The sequence below is a fragment of the Macrotis lagotis genome, chromosome 2 (assembly GCF_037893015.1).
Source record: "Macrotis lagotis isolate mMagLag1 chromosome 2, bilby.v1.9.chrom.fasta, whole genome shotgun sequence".
Lineage (NCBI taxonomy): Eukaryota > Metazoa > Chordata > Mammalia > Peramelemorphia > Peramelidae > Macrotis > Macrotis lagotis.
In genome coordinates this window covers 46028976-46045331 of record NC_133659.1, presented here as the reverse complement: position 1 = coordinate 46045331, position 16356 = coordinate 46028976, and the positions used below count along the sequence as shown (strand labels likewise).

Below are 16356 nucleotides of genomic sequence, written 5' to 3'. Positions count from 1 at the left end.
CAGTTCATAGTAATATTTCTTAGGTCAGAAAGTGGCATTAGTTTAAAGGTGTCTGTACCAAGTATGGGACACAGATAAAACTATATATATATATATATGTATGTATGTATATATCAACAGACTTTGACCTTTCAAAATGTTCCCTCTTCTTTTCCTATAATAATCTCATTCATCAATTTTTCTTTCTACTGCTCATATTCCTAAGTATCTTCCCTACGAATTTGTTATGTGCATATATAATAAACATAATATACACATATACATATACACAGGAGTATATATAATATATATGGAGTAGTGTAATGTAAATAGACAAGATTTCTTATTTATGGGTGCATTTATATATAAATGTATGTATGCATACATTCATGAATGTGTATGTGAATTTATGTATAAAAATCACTTATGAATTATTTCTACAACTTCCCTCAGAAATGGTTACTCAGTCATCTTTTCCTTTTTTAAAATTTATTTTTTACTTCAATTAACAAAACGTACTTTTAGGATATCTTCTGCATGTGTGTTTATGTATGTGTATGTGTACACATAAAATATAATACATGATATAATTATATAGTATAACATTACAATAGATTTATAATTATATTATAAATATATACTATAATAATTCAAATTACATAACAACATGCTTTATAATACAAGTGGTATATTATATGACATCTAATTATCTCCTTCATTCTCTTCTTTTCCTCTGTTGCAAGTCTAGAAGGTGGAGACCAAACTCCTCCCAACCTCCTTTGCCCAACAACAGATCCTGTCACTTTGCATCTGGTTTTATTCTCCCTGGAATACGATGCTCTCTGGTGCTCCCTTACCCCTCTGATATCTCTGCCTCCATTTGCAGAGTGTCTGTCTATTAGAATGTAAGCTCCTTGAGGACAGGAGCTGCCTTTCTTTTTAACTAGATCCCCTACTCTCAGCCTCCTGTGACCCAGGAGGTGCTTAATAAATGTCTTTTTTTTGCTGGATAGCCTATAATACATGCTGATGTACACATAAGCAAATATGTTATGTGTGTGTACATGAATGTATCTATATACATATACACACACATTTATGTGTATGTGTATATATATATATATATATATATATGGATGGAGATGAGAGAGTTCCAGATGTATGCTTACAACACATACTTTGGGGAGGCCTCATACAGATGCATATATGTGCACGTCAAATCCTGGTGGAATTTGAATTTGAAACCTTAAAAGCTCCACATATACTACAGCTCCATGCATGTCAGTGGGTGTAGATAAAAACACAGGAAAAAGGAGAGTGCATGTCTCAGAAATGTCTCCATCTCTCTACTTTCTCTCCTTTTAGGTTCAACAATGCCATCTTTCCCACCCTCTGGCCAGTCTCCAGCTCCAAATTCACCTCCAAATTCAACCCTATCCCCAAACAATCAGGCCATAGTCTTAACTGATAGAAGCCAGGACCATCAAGCAAGGCTCTCCCTCCAGAGGACCCCCAGTGGGGATGGCTGCAATGGAGGCCAGGAAGGGAGCAGGTATTGGGATGGAGAAGGATGTTTGTCCCAAGATGTCTCAGTGTACCCCACTGCTGACTGACCCAGTTAGGATAATGCCAGGCCCAGAAAGAGAAGGAAGAGCCTACAGATGCTGTGTCATTACAAACTCATGGGTCAAAAGCATCACTCCCAGAAACTGCCGCTGATCCAGGATTTCTCATTCTAGGGCACAGACTGATGATGTCGTGCTAAACATGGCAAGGCTGGTAGGAGATGTTGCACAATCTAGCAGCAGTTACCTTTAACCCAAAGCAGAAGAGAACATACCTTGGGGCCTCGAGGCCTAGCAGCTTTTCCCATTAACTTCTCATCATCTATTTCACACTGTTCCAGAAGGTCCAAGATATCTTCTTCCTGAAAACGCAAATTGAATCAATCATTCATGAATTCGTGGATACTTCTTACTCAAGAATATTCCAGGGATTTCTGAGATTATTTTCTAAATCTGATGGTTTGTTCTAAAGAAAAAGGCAAAGAAAGGCCCTAGAAGTCTACAGGTGAAGAACATTTTGCTAAAATTTCGAACCAAAGCCAGCACATATGTGAAATACATCACACATTGGGTTAAGAGGTAAGGGAATCATCGTCTTTTCAGTAGCATTCTATTTGAAACATACATTTACTTCAATTAATTAAATCAGCCCGATAATTTTATTTTATTAATTTTTTTAGAAAAAGTAGCACAAAACAAAAGCCTGGCAGTTCACCCCCATTTTTCCCGTTCACAATTTTCATAAACTATTTTTTACATTAGATATCCCATCAGATGGCAGTAAGCCCCAACCGCCTGCAGATTCTTGTTGTCTAGTGGCTTCTCTTCAGGCCAGGCTAACCTCAGGTCCTGGGCTAACTAGCACACCTGAACTAGACAGTTTTTTTTTAAATTTTACAATAGCATCTTTAGAAACTTCATGAAATGTTTTCATTTCTAGTAAGACCAGTCCACAAGTGGATTGAGAGTCTTCTTTACTGTGCTCCAATAATCCAGCTTCTTCCAACATGATATTTTCTGAAGACAGGAGGAAAAATCATCAGAACATACAACGAGGCGCAGGCTGTGGGCATAGCAGAGAAACAGTAATAATCTGAGTTATCAACATCAAGAGAGGCTGAGTGATGGATTGTTCTGTGTGTTATCGCGTTGACCCACTGATTACGATAGAACCCCACTATTAAAAAATGATTTGCTATGGACAGTGCTCCTCTGGTGTGGACTGATGGAATCTGGGTGTCCCATTCAAGAAGATTGGATTGTTGTAATATGCAGGGGACTTGTTAGAAAGTTCCATGTATGGGATGACCCACAAGGTAAACTCTAAGAACAACAATATACAGAGGTCTCATAGTGGTTTGAGAAAGGAAAAAAAGGACAAATTTAAAAAGGAACTTTTCTTTCTTGGAACAATTTCTCCAATGGGTGACTATAAGCTTTAGATGTCAATGAATGGGGCACTCCTAAGTTCTGTTCTTACACCTATTTTTTTCTCCTCCAAGAGATACAACTCTTCCAAAATAAAATCTATGTCAACCACTCTAGATTTTTTAAAAATATATATTTTTTTTTGTGGAGGGAAGATTTTAAAGAGCTCATATAGCCCTAAAAGTGGTTGAAATTGAAATACCCTTCCCCAAATTGAAATAATCCTTTATTTCTCTAACTCCTTTATTTCTCTAACTTCTAATATAATTAACAATTCTACATCTCCTCCTTGGGCTGGGCCCAAATAGACCCTTTTACATATTTTTGAGTAAAATCATGTGATAATCAGTTTTAAAAAGTACTTTACTTTTTTTCCTTTTTAAAATCAAAATGATGAGACCATGTCAATCTTCTACAGGACAGGAGTTTGACATGGAGGAAAGTGAGGTATCCCATTTTATCTCAAATGTGTGTCACTTTTGTAAATAAATGCTGCTCACAAGAGATTGAGTCAAGAAAATGGGCAGGAGGCTCATCACTAAACATATAACTGACATTTAAAAAAATTTTTTTAAAGTATCTAACAAAGTACTCACAGGGGTCAACAGTGTCATCTCTATAAATGAAATAAGATTCAGAGCTGGAAAGATCCAAGATACCATCTAATAATATGCTCATTTTAGAGGTAAAAAAAAGTAAGGCCTAATACTCACACAGGTGGTATCAAAGGAGAAAATGTACTTTTCTTTTATAAATATTTGTATGTGATACAACTTCATAAAATAATTCAATATGCTGAAAAATCCTTGAAATGAGAAGTACTTCTGTGAATTTTGTGATGTGGTCCTATTTTTCACTAAGACTGAATAAAAAACATTGTTATACTTTTATCTACTCAGAATGTAAACTGAAAACAGAAAGGGAATATAATATTCATTGTCATTATTCAAATTCTGAGGGTCTCAAGTCTGAGTTTTAAAGATTTCCTATTCTAGTAAATTTATGCCAAGTTTAAACTAATTTAAAAAAATCAAAACACAGGGGGTATGTGTGTGTGAACATGCACTATTTGTTCTTAATAAAAATGAAAATACCAATATAACATTAATTGTATATTTCTAAGATCTGGTGATTTCACTCATTTTCTGTAATCACCTCAAAGGGGGTCTTGGGATAAATCACTCCTAATTTAGTCTGGCTTCAGGAGTACTAAGTGGGTACAATTTGAGCTACAAAGACAATTAAAACTTTCTTAGAACTAGAGATGGCCCATATTTGTAGAATTTATGCTTAGACTTTTTCTGAGCCTCAGAGGAAGGTAGACTATGAGGCCTTTTTCAGTTATAAACTTCTGAATCAATGAGATAATTTAGCCAAGTTGTCTACAGAATAACAGTAGTTAAGAGGTAAAATCACTAAGTCCAAATGAAGGACAAGGAATTTTCCCCATGCCTAGGGTGTTTGTCCTGACTTATCAAGTACAGACTAACTTAAGAGCAAGAATTAACCAGACAATTTCTAAGTTTTCAGCTTTCATATAAACTTGGTTTTACCAACAAAATGTGCAAGTTTCCCTAAATTGAGAATTCTTGTGGTCTGGTGAAAGGGTGAAAAAAAAGAGATTAAAAATTCCAAGCTAAAAGAAGGAGGCTTAAGGTCTTCACCATTAAATGTGAAAAATTATTTTCTGCTTTTCTTAATTTAAATAGAGAAAATTACAGTTGAGATCATAGGAAGAAACAATCCCCCACACACACACACAAAAACCTACTTCCTAAGCTGCCAATGATGCCAGCTCCTGATAAAGTGTCATCAGAGGGCATGTGTGTGCATTTGGGTCTGGAAAGAACATAACCCACAACCTTTTCAAACAGGAGTATAGTGTGTATGAATTCTTTCCTTTGGCAACAATTTATGGCCCCAATCTTTTGTCCAGCAAAGTTCTGACACATTTCCATTTAAAAATAAGAGTTTGAGAGATGACTTGCTAGATGAGAAATACACAAGAATAACAGTACCTTATAAAGGTTTACTTGGCTTCATTTGTCGGTCATATTTAAAGAAGACACAGTCTTACCTTCATTCTTTTTAAAGGATTATTCAATTCTCGCTGAAATAAAGATGATCTTCCCGAAAGAAATGTCTGAAAGGCAGTGGCCAATAAATGCTCATATTTTTCAAGTAATGATTTGTCTTCAGGAGGATAAATTCGCCTGCAATAATAGCAGACACACATGCTAAAAAGAAGCCTCCTTCTATATAATGTAGCCACTGAAATAGTATCTGGATAATTACCATCAAATACTATGACTCAATGAAAACAGAAAGCATTTTTAACTAGCAACCCCTTAATCAAGAATATTCAGGAACTAACAAAATGCCCAACCTGTATGAAATGTTTACTAACTACTTCAACTTCTTATGCAAGAAAATCATAAAGGATATTTAAAAGGTAAGGAAAAAGAATGTTAGGAGCTCTGTTAACAGTTTGGGGAAAAGTATGACACCAAAGTAATATTGTTAACTATTTGTTACTACAAGTTTCTGACTGCTGTAAAAAAAAGCTTTGAAAGATTTGTTCATAAATCCTTTCAAAGGCAATGAATGTTTACCAGTCTACTGGGGGAAATAAGCAATCTTAAACAATGAAGGAAGAGAGACTTTTTCTTTTAGGTACCTTTATACTATTCTCACCATTACTTTCCACAATATTATGATGTGAGCTCTTGATTAACAATAATAAACTGAGCCTGGATCTCCTTCACAGACGAGATGACTGGAGATTCTAGATAATAATACAGATAATTTCAGAAAAAAAATTTTAAAAATAAGTCCTTCAGGAGGCTTCACTGAGAATGAGTCATAATTCATTCTATTAGCCTGTCCTTTTAAAATAGAGAGCAAGCTCCATCTAAGCTTCCTTATTTTGTTATGATCAAGCTCATAATTCTTGTCACAGTGGCATGAATTTTCTGGCACACAATACGGTCTCTCTCTAGACTGGTGGTAACAAGGGATACATTATCTGAACTAGATGTTTTGAGTATGCAAAATGAAGAAGAAACTTGAGTTAGGTAATCAGGACAAAGCCAAAGTTATACAATGTCTGAAATGGAGCAATGGCAACAAGAATGGAAAGAAAATGGCATGCATAAGATTTCAAATAATAATTTTACATTTTTAAATTTTAAACCAAACTGTAAATAATCAAGCACTAAATGATCAAGCCCACAAACAAATGTTTGAGGGCCCACTAGGGACAACACATAGGTTATATGCTAGAGTGCAGATCCAAGGTGATTTAGAGACAAAAGAATTCAACCTAGAGGAAAACTCACATGAAGGAGGAGGCTTGAAATCAGCCTCAAAAAAGACATGGGATTGGGAGTCATGGAGCAGAGTCAGAAAGGAAGGAGAATTGCAGGAGCAAAGGCACAGAGGTGAAGAGAAACAGATTATTATTATTATTACAGAAAAACAACAAGATTCTTTTCAATGTGTCCATATGTGTTGGAAAATAGAAAACAGTCAGGCCAGGAAATGCCTTGAATATGAAGGCAGCAAAGAATCACGGCTAGAACACTGGACCCAATGCCCCACAGCTCCAGATCTGTAGTTGTGTTGTCTCTGGTTAAAGACACCAGTGCACTCTGTGCGCAGATTCCTCACATGCAAAATGAATGCAGCTGCACTGGATGACCTGCCAGGTCTATTCCAGATCTAAATCTGAGTCTATGACTTCCCCAAAGAGGTAAAACTGAACATCTTTAAGCTCTGGAGAAATCTAATGTGCAAAATGGATTGAAGGTTGAGAGAGACTAGAGAGTTAGCAATCAGAATAAAGGGATTAGGTGCTAGAATAATAATGCAAAGAAGGATGGAGAGCAAGAGATGAATACAAGAGATCCAATGAAAGAAAAGTCCAAATTTGGCCAATGACCAAAATACTGGTGATGGAGTTTGGGGAGGAGCCATAGGAGGCCACTGTGCTATTGAGACAAAATAATGACACTACTGATTCTAACATGGGTAGCTAGGTGTGGACAAGAGCACTGAACTTTGAGTCAGGAAGCCCCAAGTTCAAATCCACCCTCAGACATGTGTGGATGACCTGTGCAGCCCTGACCATGTCATACCTCCCCATCCTCCCATCCAAAAAACTCCAGTGGCTTCCTCTATCCTTGAGAAGCAAATACAAAATGATCTTTGCCATTCAAAGTCCTTTAAAATCTAACCCCTTCCTACCTTTCAAAATTCTCAGACTTCAATCTCCACCTGGCAGTTACATAAATAGAACACTCCATCTCTTGGCTCTAGACATTTATTCTGACTGTCCCCTATGCCTAGAATCTTCTTCCTCCACTATTGTATATACTGACCTCCTGGGCTTAGTTACTTAATATCCTGTCTTTTCCAAGAAGAGTTTTCCAACCTCTCTTAATTCTATTACATTATCTCTATTAATTATTCTCTATTTATCCTGTAAATAGCTCCTCTGCATGTTTTTTTTATCTGTTAGAATGCAAGCTTGTTGAGGTAAATGTCTGTCTTTTGACTCTCTTTATATCTCTAACAATTGGCAGCATGTGGTACCTAACAGGCTACTGACTGGTTGAACCTGGCCATGTAACTTTTGCTCTGGCTACCTCAGTATCCTCATTTGTCAAATAAGGATGATAATAAATCCTATCTGAGAATAATGTTTCTAAAGGCCTTTGTAATTCCTCAAGTTCTCTATAAATGCTTTTTATTATAATTATTAGAAGAAAGGAAATTGGGGTTGAGTTTGTGGAAGATGATGAAGAGTTCAGTGTAAATCCTTTAAAATATGATAATGAGATAGTCAGAAAGTCTATGGAAGTGACTGCAAATACAGAATTTGAAATCAAGTATGAGGTCAGAATTAGGGAAAATGGTGAGATTTTCTGCGTACAGAACCATTAGATGAAGGTACAAGAATAGATGAGCTCTCTAAGAGAAGAATGTGCTGTGATGGAAATAGCCAGGAAACAACCAGAAATTTGTAAACAGGGCAAGTTTTATTGTGTCCCAAGGCATGAATTTTGAGGGATAGCCAAAAGGTACAGTGGAAGAATAGTTAAAAAGGTGGTGAATAAGTAAAGAATGTCAATGAAAGAAGAGGGAGGGGATTCAATGGGTAAACTATAAAAGAGAGATCAAAGAAAATGAAGACTTAGAAATAGGCCATTTAATTTCCAGAATCAGTCTAATGAAGATAGAGACAGAAACAGAGTAGTAAGAGAAGAAAATCTTTTCTCTACATCTCAAAACCCTTGATATAATCACCCATTCCTTCCTCCCTCACGCCAGCCCTCTTACAAAGAGGTGACCCTTTTCACCAAGAACCCTGGTAAGCAACAGTTTTATTCTATCCTCCTATCTTCTCCATCAAACTGAACCCATTTCAGTAATCCTTTCTATCTTCCCCATAAAATGGGACTCTCTCTCCTCCTGAAAAAGCCTGAAAGATCCTGCCATTCCTTCAAGTTACAGTCTTCTATCTCTTCTCATTTTCATAGCCAACCTCCTGGAAAAAGCTATCTACAAGGGTTTCCTTGATTTTTCTCCTCTCACTCATTTCTTAACCTTCCTACAGTCTACATTTCAACCTCACTCAACTGAAACTCTCCAAACTTAACATTTTTCCTAATGATTTTTCTAATCACCAAATCTTATAACTTCTTAACCACTAATACTTACCTTAGAATTATGTTTCCTCTTAATTCTGATACCCTCCTTGTCTCACTGATCCTCTCATGGCACTCAGTTTTCATGGCACTGCTCTCTCTCAGGCCTCTTCCTATCTGCTGAACTCTCTCCTTAGCCTCCTTTGCTAATGCAGCATCTATAGCATCTTCCCTAAACATGAATATACCACAAGGCTTTGAACTGGGCCTTCTTTTAATTCCACTCTATATTTCTATGCAGATGATTCTGGTCTATATACCCAAGCTACAGTCTTTCTCCTGAGGTCCAGAGGAACATCTGTACTGAATTTCAAATTCAAAATGTCCAAGATATAAGGCATTATCTTCCCACCACCCCACCCCCATCCTACCTCTCTTTTTTTCTCACAAGGACTTCACCATCCTTTCAGACATCCATGTTGGCAGCCTCCAACTGTGTCTCAATTCTTCATTCTCTACCACACCCCCTCTTAGAATGCTTTGTTTCCTACAAAACTCAATTAAAATTCACTTCTACATAAACTTTTCTAATTTTTCTCTAGAAACTGCTACCATTGCTCCAAAAAATGACATCATATTTGGAAAGAGTTTGGGGATAACTGGAAGAGAAAAAAAAAGGTTGACAATTCAATTCAATTCAAGTATGTATGAAGCCCCAACTCTAAGTAAGGATGACAGTAAGGATGTTCTCCTGAGGAGAACAATGAACCAAGATACAAAAGACATTAAGATTAATTTTAAGGTGTTTTTCCCCCTCTATAAAATCTATTGTGACAACAGAAGGTAAAAATTCATAGTAATAAAGTGAAATTACAAAGAGGAAGATTTTGGCTGAAAAGAAAAGGAAAACTTTTCTAACAGAATTATATAAATGTCAAACAGACTGTTTTAGGAAGTAGTAGGATTCCCCTATGCTTAACTGGAAGAGGGTAGGAGATAGAAGAAAGAGATGACAAAATAGTTGATAATAAGAGTTTATCTGTAATAAAAGCAGAATTTATCAGAATCATGTGGCAGAAGACTCTAGGGATTTAGATGAGGAATCAATAATCAATCAAAAAGTGGAATGGTTGGTTCATATCACCTATCTACGCTGGATTTAATTAATAAATGCTCACCACTCTGCTATATTTTGCTCATTAAAGCAAAAACTTGTTAACATGGAAAGTATTATTTTTATATAATAATTTTGGATCTTTATGAAAATATATTATCATTATTTAAAATGCTTATTATTTATTTTAGAAGGAAGTTTTAACTGAGTAACATTCCATACATACCTGGTAGAGAAATGAAAAGAAAAACCTAAAAATAATAAAAAAATCAAGAAAGAAAATAGTTGATTGTATCTTTCACAATATATCTCCTTAAGTGTGTACTAAGTAGAAGTAGTGATCCCATGGTTTACATGTGGTAAAGACTAAGGTGAACTAGTAAATGCACAGCACCACTTCATGAACTCATCCTTAGGGCAGTCCCAGAACACATCCCAGCAACAACACAAAGGCCATGCTGGGGTCTTCACCAACCTGGGCTAGGGGATGGCTGTCCAAGGCCTACCATGACAACAGCCAACATTCAGAAGGCATTTTAAGAATTTTGGAGCACTCTCTGCAGACCCTCTCCCACTGCCCCTCATCCCTGCCACTCCTCCGCCCCACTCTCACAACAGCCCTACAGGGGCAGAGGCACCTAAAATGAAGCTCAAGAGAGACATCATGGCCTACTTTTGCACACACAGATAGCAAGTCCTGGAGGTCAAACCTGAACTCAAATCTTGTGACACCAACATCAGAGCTCCTTCCACTACCACAATGCCTCTGGCCTGTTCCCTAACAATCATATGAATAGGCTTGGATGTCCCGAGCCAGAGTGGACTCGGGATGGTTGTCGCAGAGGCCGAGACAAGGCGCCCTTCAAGGCCACACTGTCGTTAAGCGGCAGAAACAGAATTTGAATGAGGCTTAATAAGGCCAGTTTTATTCATTATATTTCCAGCAGACATACTGAAGGACAAAAGCAAGCTGGCGCTATTTTATATTTATGGTTACCTAGGAAAAACTCAACCCAGATTGTAAATAACATCAAAGTCCTCAAGCAAATCTGCAGTTACATACTGAAAAGTATGCAAAACAATCTATAAACCACTTTAGTGAGTCGACCCAGAATCAGAGTTGGCAAAGACTTTGGGGGGAGTTGAGCATCCCTCTGGGACTGCCAATGGGGAACTGGGCCTGGACTCGGGGAGACCTCAGGTCAAACTTTGCTTCAGACATTTAATTGCTGTGTGACCCTGGTCAAGTCATTTTACCTGTCTGCCTCAGTATCCTCCTCTGTGAAGAAGGAAGGACATCAGTAGCTTTTTTACAGGGTGGTTGTGAGGATCAAGTGAGATCATACTAGTGCTCCTCCTACATGGTCCCATTACATGACTGACCATTTGGCTTCTGTCCAGAGACTTCCACTAAGTCAACCCACTTGGCTTTGGGACAGCTCAGAAGGGGACAAAGGTTCACTTTCAGGTGCCTCCCTCTCTTTTATCTTTTGGTCCAAAGACAAGCAAGCCCAAGTCTAATCTGTTCTAGTCTGTTATGAGTAACGCATCTTAAACTGATACAACAATGAACAGATTCTTGCCAAAGCCCTTGTGTATAAATGGGTGTTAGCTAGAAAAGTCCGTAATAAAGGGGGGACTGACAAATGCATATTCTGCCTGCCTAGACAAAGAAGAGTCTGGAAGCCTGAGACAAAGATTATTTTTAGCCTTTTCAGAGGAGGCATCACCTGAGCTGGAGTTTGAAGAGAAAAATCCCCATTCAGAAAAGTGGTCCCCAACCTACTGTCAACTCCCCAAGAAAGAACACAGTAAAATTTTAAAGCACTGTGTCCCTACCTAGAATCTAGTACTCGCCACATGGTAGGTACTGAACTGAAAATTCCCAACTAATGGGATCAAAAATGATCCTATGGAAGTAAGGTGGGGATGGGAAGAAAAGAGTCGTGGATGGCTCTATGAACCCAGATGTCTTAGTCTGAAAAATCACTGTCCTTGGTTCAGAAAATGGAAGTAAAAATCTTCATTTTCTGTTCTCATAATCTCTCTCTCCTCTCCTCTACCCCAAGAGTCTTAAGCAATGGTCTTCTCCCTTTATTAGATTGCCTCTTGCTTCATCTCATGTGTGTTAAAAAGCCTCTTTTCTTGTCCTTGGTATTTTCCAGAAACCATGGCTCACTCGAATTTTCATTTTCTTAGTAATCCTCCTCCAATTTGTCTTCCTTGTCATTTACCTGGTCTTCCAGAATCCCCCCAGCCCCTTCCCTAAGCAGACAGAATATGTATTTGTCAGTCCCCCCTTACTTACGACTCTTCTAGCTGACATCCATTTGTTTTATCATCAGGCTCTGTTATAAGGATGACCTAAGTTCTAGTCTGTTATGAGTAAGGCATCTTAAACTGATACAACAATGAACAGATTCTTGCCAAAGCCCTTGTGTATAAATGATGGTGGTAGGAGCTATCAACAATTATTTGCAAGATATTCCTGCAGATGAATTCTCAACCTGCAGAGTTTCCATCACCTCAGGAATCATGCTAACCTTTGTTCTCTCTATTTTTGGAGACTTTCTTGATCCTTCAGTCTCTCTCACTGGGAAGGTCTTAAATATTTTCTATTACATCCCTAATTCATTTTTTATCCTTTACCTTCATCCCTTGTGTGGCTGCTATCTTAGTTGAGGTTCTCAGCATCTCTCACAATTAATTGCTTTCTTACTGGTCTCTCAACCTCCTGCCTCTGGGCTCTTCCTTTTCCAATCTACATTCTATCAAGTTGGCCAAGTGTTGTACCTAAAGCACAGATTATCACTTCTCTGGTCAAGATGCTTCAATGGCTCCCTATCACCTGTAAGCCATATATAACCTTCTTTCTATTTGGCCTTTAAAACCTTTCACAATATGATCATAGACTACCTTTCCAAATGTATTGCTTATTACCACTCATTTTATATATTATAGGCCTTATCATTGTTCTTCACACAAATATTCCATTACCCATCTCTTTGCATATGCTATCCCCCATATCTAAAAAGGACTCCCTCTTTCTCTCTACCTCTTAGAATACCTCCATGTCTTCAAATTCAACTCCAGCACCATGTTCTACCATAGTTCTGATTCTTCCAGTATCCAGCAGCACCCCTTTTGCCAACCCCCAAAAGAATCACCTTAGCTCAAGGAATCATCATTCTTGAGTCGTAAGGGACATCCGAGTTCCCCGGAACAACACCCTTGTCAGCAGGTGATTTACCCAAGGACAGGCCAGCAATCAGCATCAAAGTGGACACTGAGTCCATAACCTCAAACTTCTGAGCCAGCTGTCATCTCACCTTTCTACTGCCTCTGCATGTGCTCTTCTCTGACAGAGAATCAGACATAAGTGATAGAATCAAAAGACCAAGACCTGAGAATCAGAAAGCAGCTCCTGCAACATCACTTCTGTCCTATGGTAAGCTCCCTGAAGGTCAGCCTTTTCATTGCTGCTTCTGTAGCCTCAGGGTTTGGATATATGCCTCTGCCTCTGTTTGAGGGCCAGCAGCTAGTAGCACTGGAGACTTAACAAACACAACTCAGAAGTTTTCTTGTCCCCATGACTCCAGTCAGTTGTCCAGAGCAAGAGCTCAGAGCTGGGATCATGATCAAAGCCTAACTCAACTTCCCAGGTCATCGAGGGAGGGCCCTGTCTGCTCCCCCATCCTCTCCAGAACCTTCCCTGTACAAGCTGTCCCTCTCCCCACCAGGAGATGCAGCAAGGTGGAGAGGAAAGACAGTTGGACTTGGGCACCAGGAGCACTGACTTCAAGGCCTCATTCAGCCACTACTGATGCATAGCCTTGGACAACTGCCTCCTTCTCTATAAAAAAGGAATGATAACACACTCACAGAATGTCATCATTGTTAGCAAGCATGATACTTCAGCTCAAGGAGCTCTCATCCCTTTCTTGCTTCAACTTTCTTCTCTCTCAGTAGTGGCTAGACTTCTTCCTTATCCTTCCCCCTCCTCCCTACCATCCTATCTTGCCACCCAGTAATCAAGACTCAATCTCCAGAGGCTGCCCCATTCCCCACCAAGCAGAGGATAGGGAAAGATCAGAAGTTCTCACTTTATCCTTAAGCTCCATGGGTGTTATCAGTCAGATCATGCCCAAGCCAACTTCATTCACCTCCGGGTGAAACCCTCAGTCACTGAGGCCCATCATCCCTTATCATCCCGACTGAGCAGAACACTGTGGCTGGTCCTTGGGGGCAAGAAAGGCCAGTCACTGAACTCCTTTCTTTTCCCCTCATTCTTGCAGAGAGAGAGAGAGCTGTATGTAGCTCTGTACTGGCTCTCTGCAGCAAGGGACACAGCAAAAGACCCCTCCTCACAAAGGGCTGTCCCTGCTTGGCCCTAGCACATCAGTCCCAGGGGCTGTCATGATTCATTTAGAAGTTGTACAAAGCTCAGTTGCACCACCACTGGTTCTCAAGAACCAAACCATCAAGCTGTTTGGGTTCTCTGTGGGAGCAGAGGGATCAACATGGAAGCACAGGTAAATGTCTAAGCTGCCCTTCAGCAAGTTTTTACAAAGGTGGCCCAAAGGAAAAAAACAAGGCCAAGGCAAAACATACTTTACCTGTAAAAGCACAATACCAAGTCTAGGGAGCTCTAGGTTATTCAGCCTACCAATTTCATCTCCCTCTGGTCTCAGCTGTTAGCTATGGGAACATACATTGTCTCCACCAAGTTGTTAACCTTGCCCATCTGAGGGACTCAAGGGAGGCCTGGCCTCCCCCTTCCTTTCATTTTCCACCTCTTATCCTAAGGTAATTCAGCTGAGATCTACAAGGACTCTGTTGTCCCAGGTGGGTCCTCCCTCTTTGGGAGATTTTTGGGAGGACACAGATACATCAGAAATGATGAAGGGGTGAAGTCTGTGACTTGTATAGGTGGAAGCCATATAGTATTCAAGAAGAAGGCTCTGACAAAAGGACCTGTACTTCTGTGAAGCTTTTAAATAAAGCTAGAATTGGAAATTGAAACAATGAACATGATAAAAACCAAGGCATCAGAATCAAAAGACAGCTCCTCAACTCGGTTCTATCAAACATTTTTCAGTTATTCAGTCCTACAAAACATAAACCTCACATATTTTAATTACAGCACTTCTGTCTGAGTGAAGAGAGGGTCACAATCAAAGCCTTTTCCATTTTGGGGTCTCATTTTCCTCATCTTAAAAATGAGGGGTTTGGCCTAAATGACCTCTGAGAGCTCTTCAGGCTCTCAGTGTAAGACACAATGGTGAGTGACCAGCCATACACTGTCCATCCACCCCTCCCCCAGCCTGAATCTTGCCCCAGGCCAAATTAAGCCTCATGTAATCAAATAAAGACCAGAGAGGAAAGAGTCAGTGGGAAAGCTGACACAGGACCCTCTGATTCCTGCATACGGCAAAATGTTACTATCCCAATTCAAGAATACTTTCAGGTTCCCAGGTAACTTAAAGGAGATAAAATTTTTAAAAAGGTACTTTTGGACTAAATATGAAATTAAGAATTTGAAAAATGAACCAGGAAAAAAAGACAACCCCCCTTCCCCCAAAAAGGCTAAAGTTCCCTGACTTTGTCCTGCCTGGAGACCGAGGTAGAGGCCTGGCCCAGAACTGTCACTTTATATATGTCTGCCGATAGCTTAACGAGTCTTTCCATCACCCAAGAAATCAGAAGGTAGTGTTACCTGTAGTTCCCCATGTGACGATTTTCATGCTCTTCTTTGGATACCTGCCTACGAACCTGGGCAAGTCTCTCTTTCTAGAAATTAAGAAATGTCACAAATGAAAGTTGACATGGCATGTTCAATAGGAGGTTGAGGGGGTGTCAGATGTTTGTTAAAGCTTATCATACCAACTCCTCTCTCCTTCTCTCAAGACGATGTCGCTGTTTTTCCCAGTCTGAAGAGCCTGGTGAGAGCCTTTTCACTGCTCCTTGACCATAAAGTCTCTTCTGAGCTTCTGCTTTTTGTTTAGCCAAGTTTCTCCTTTTATCACTTGTTCTACAATATGAAGGACATGGACAGTTAGTAGAATTAAAGGTGGTGAGATGATGTTTTCATCATATTTAGGTCTGTCAAGGAATGGGAGTCACATAAATAAGATTTGTTTCTCATGAACTGGTTGAACATCACCTTAAGTCCCTTTTTGGACAAGACACATCTGCACCAATTATAATTATTCCTATCATGATGCTTTCTAGTGTTGCCACCCACACACAGTCCAGTGTCTTCAAGAAAAAAGAATATCATTCCTACTTGTTTGTATGAACTGGGACAAGTCACTTACCCTCTGCGAGTGTCAGTCTCCTCATTGGTAAAATGACTAGATAGAACTAGATGATCTTTGATCTAGGATGCTATAGTCAAGATTTCACATTCAGTGACCAGTCACACAATGCCCCACTGTGCTGAGTTGCCACCCACCCTCCCACCTCCACCTCCCTTTCACTTTTTAGTACTTGTGAAAGCCCAAAATAAATGTAACCATGTCCAGAAAGTCTGTTTCACTGACCCCCTGGCTAATGATCTCCATCTATCCCACATGTCAAACTTCATACATCATCTCATTTTTACCTCTCCTCTGCATTCATT

At 39.2% G+C, this 16356-nt stretch overlaps 1 protein-coding gene across 7 annotated transcripts in view; it reads right to left on the bottom strand.

Moving 5' to 3' along the window:
- TTLL7 (tubulin tyrosine ligase like 7) overlaps positions 1–16356 on the bottom strand; it is a 244448-nt gene that overhangs the window by 112560 nt on the left and 115532 nt on the right. For all 7 annotated transcript variants that reach the window (XM_074221808.1, XM_074221809.1, XM_074221807.1 and 4 more), the window contains exons 11-14: positions 15618–15765; positions 15451–15524; positions 5050–5185; positions 1820–1906 (exon numbers count right to left, since the gene is read on the bottom strand). In XM_074221808.1, the coding sequence (XP_074077909.1) occupies positions 1820–1906; positions 5050–5185; positions 15451–15524; positions 15618–15765 (445 nt within the window). The remainder of the gene's footprint in view (positions 1–1819; positions 1907–5049; positions 5186–15450; positions 15525–15617; positions 15766–16356) is intronic.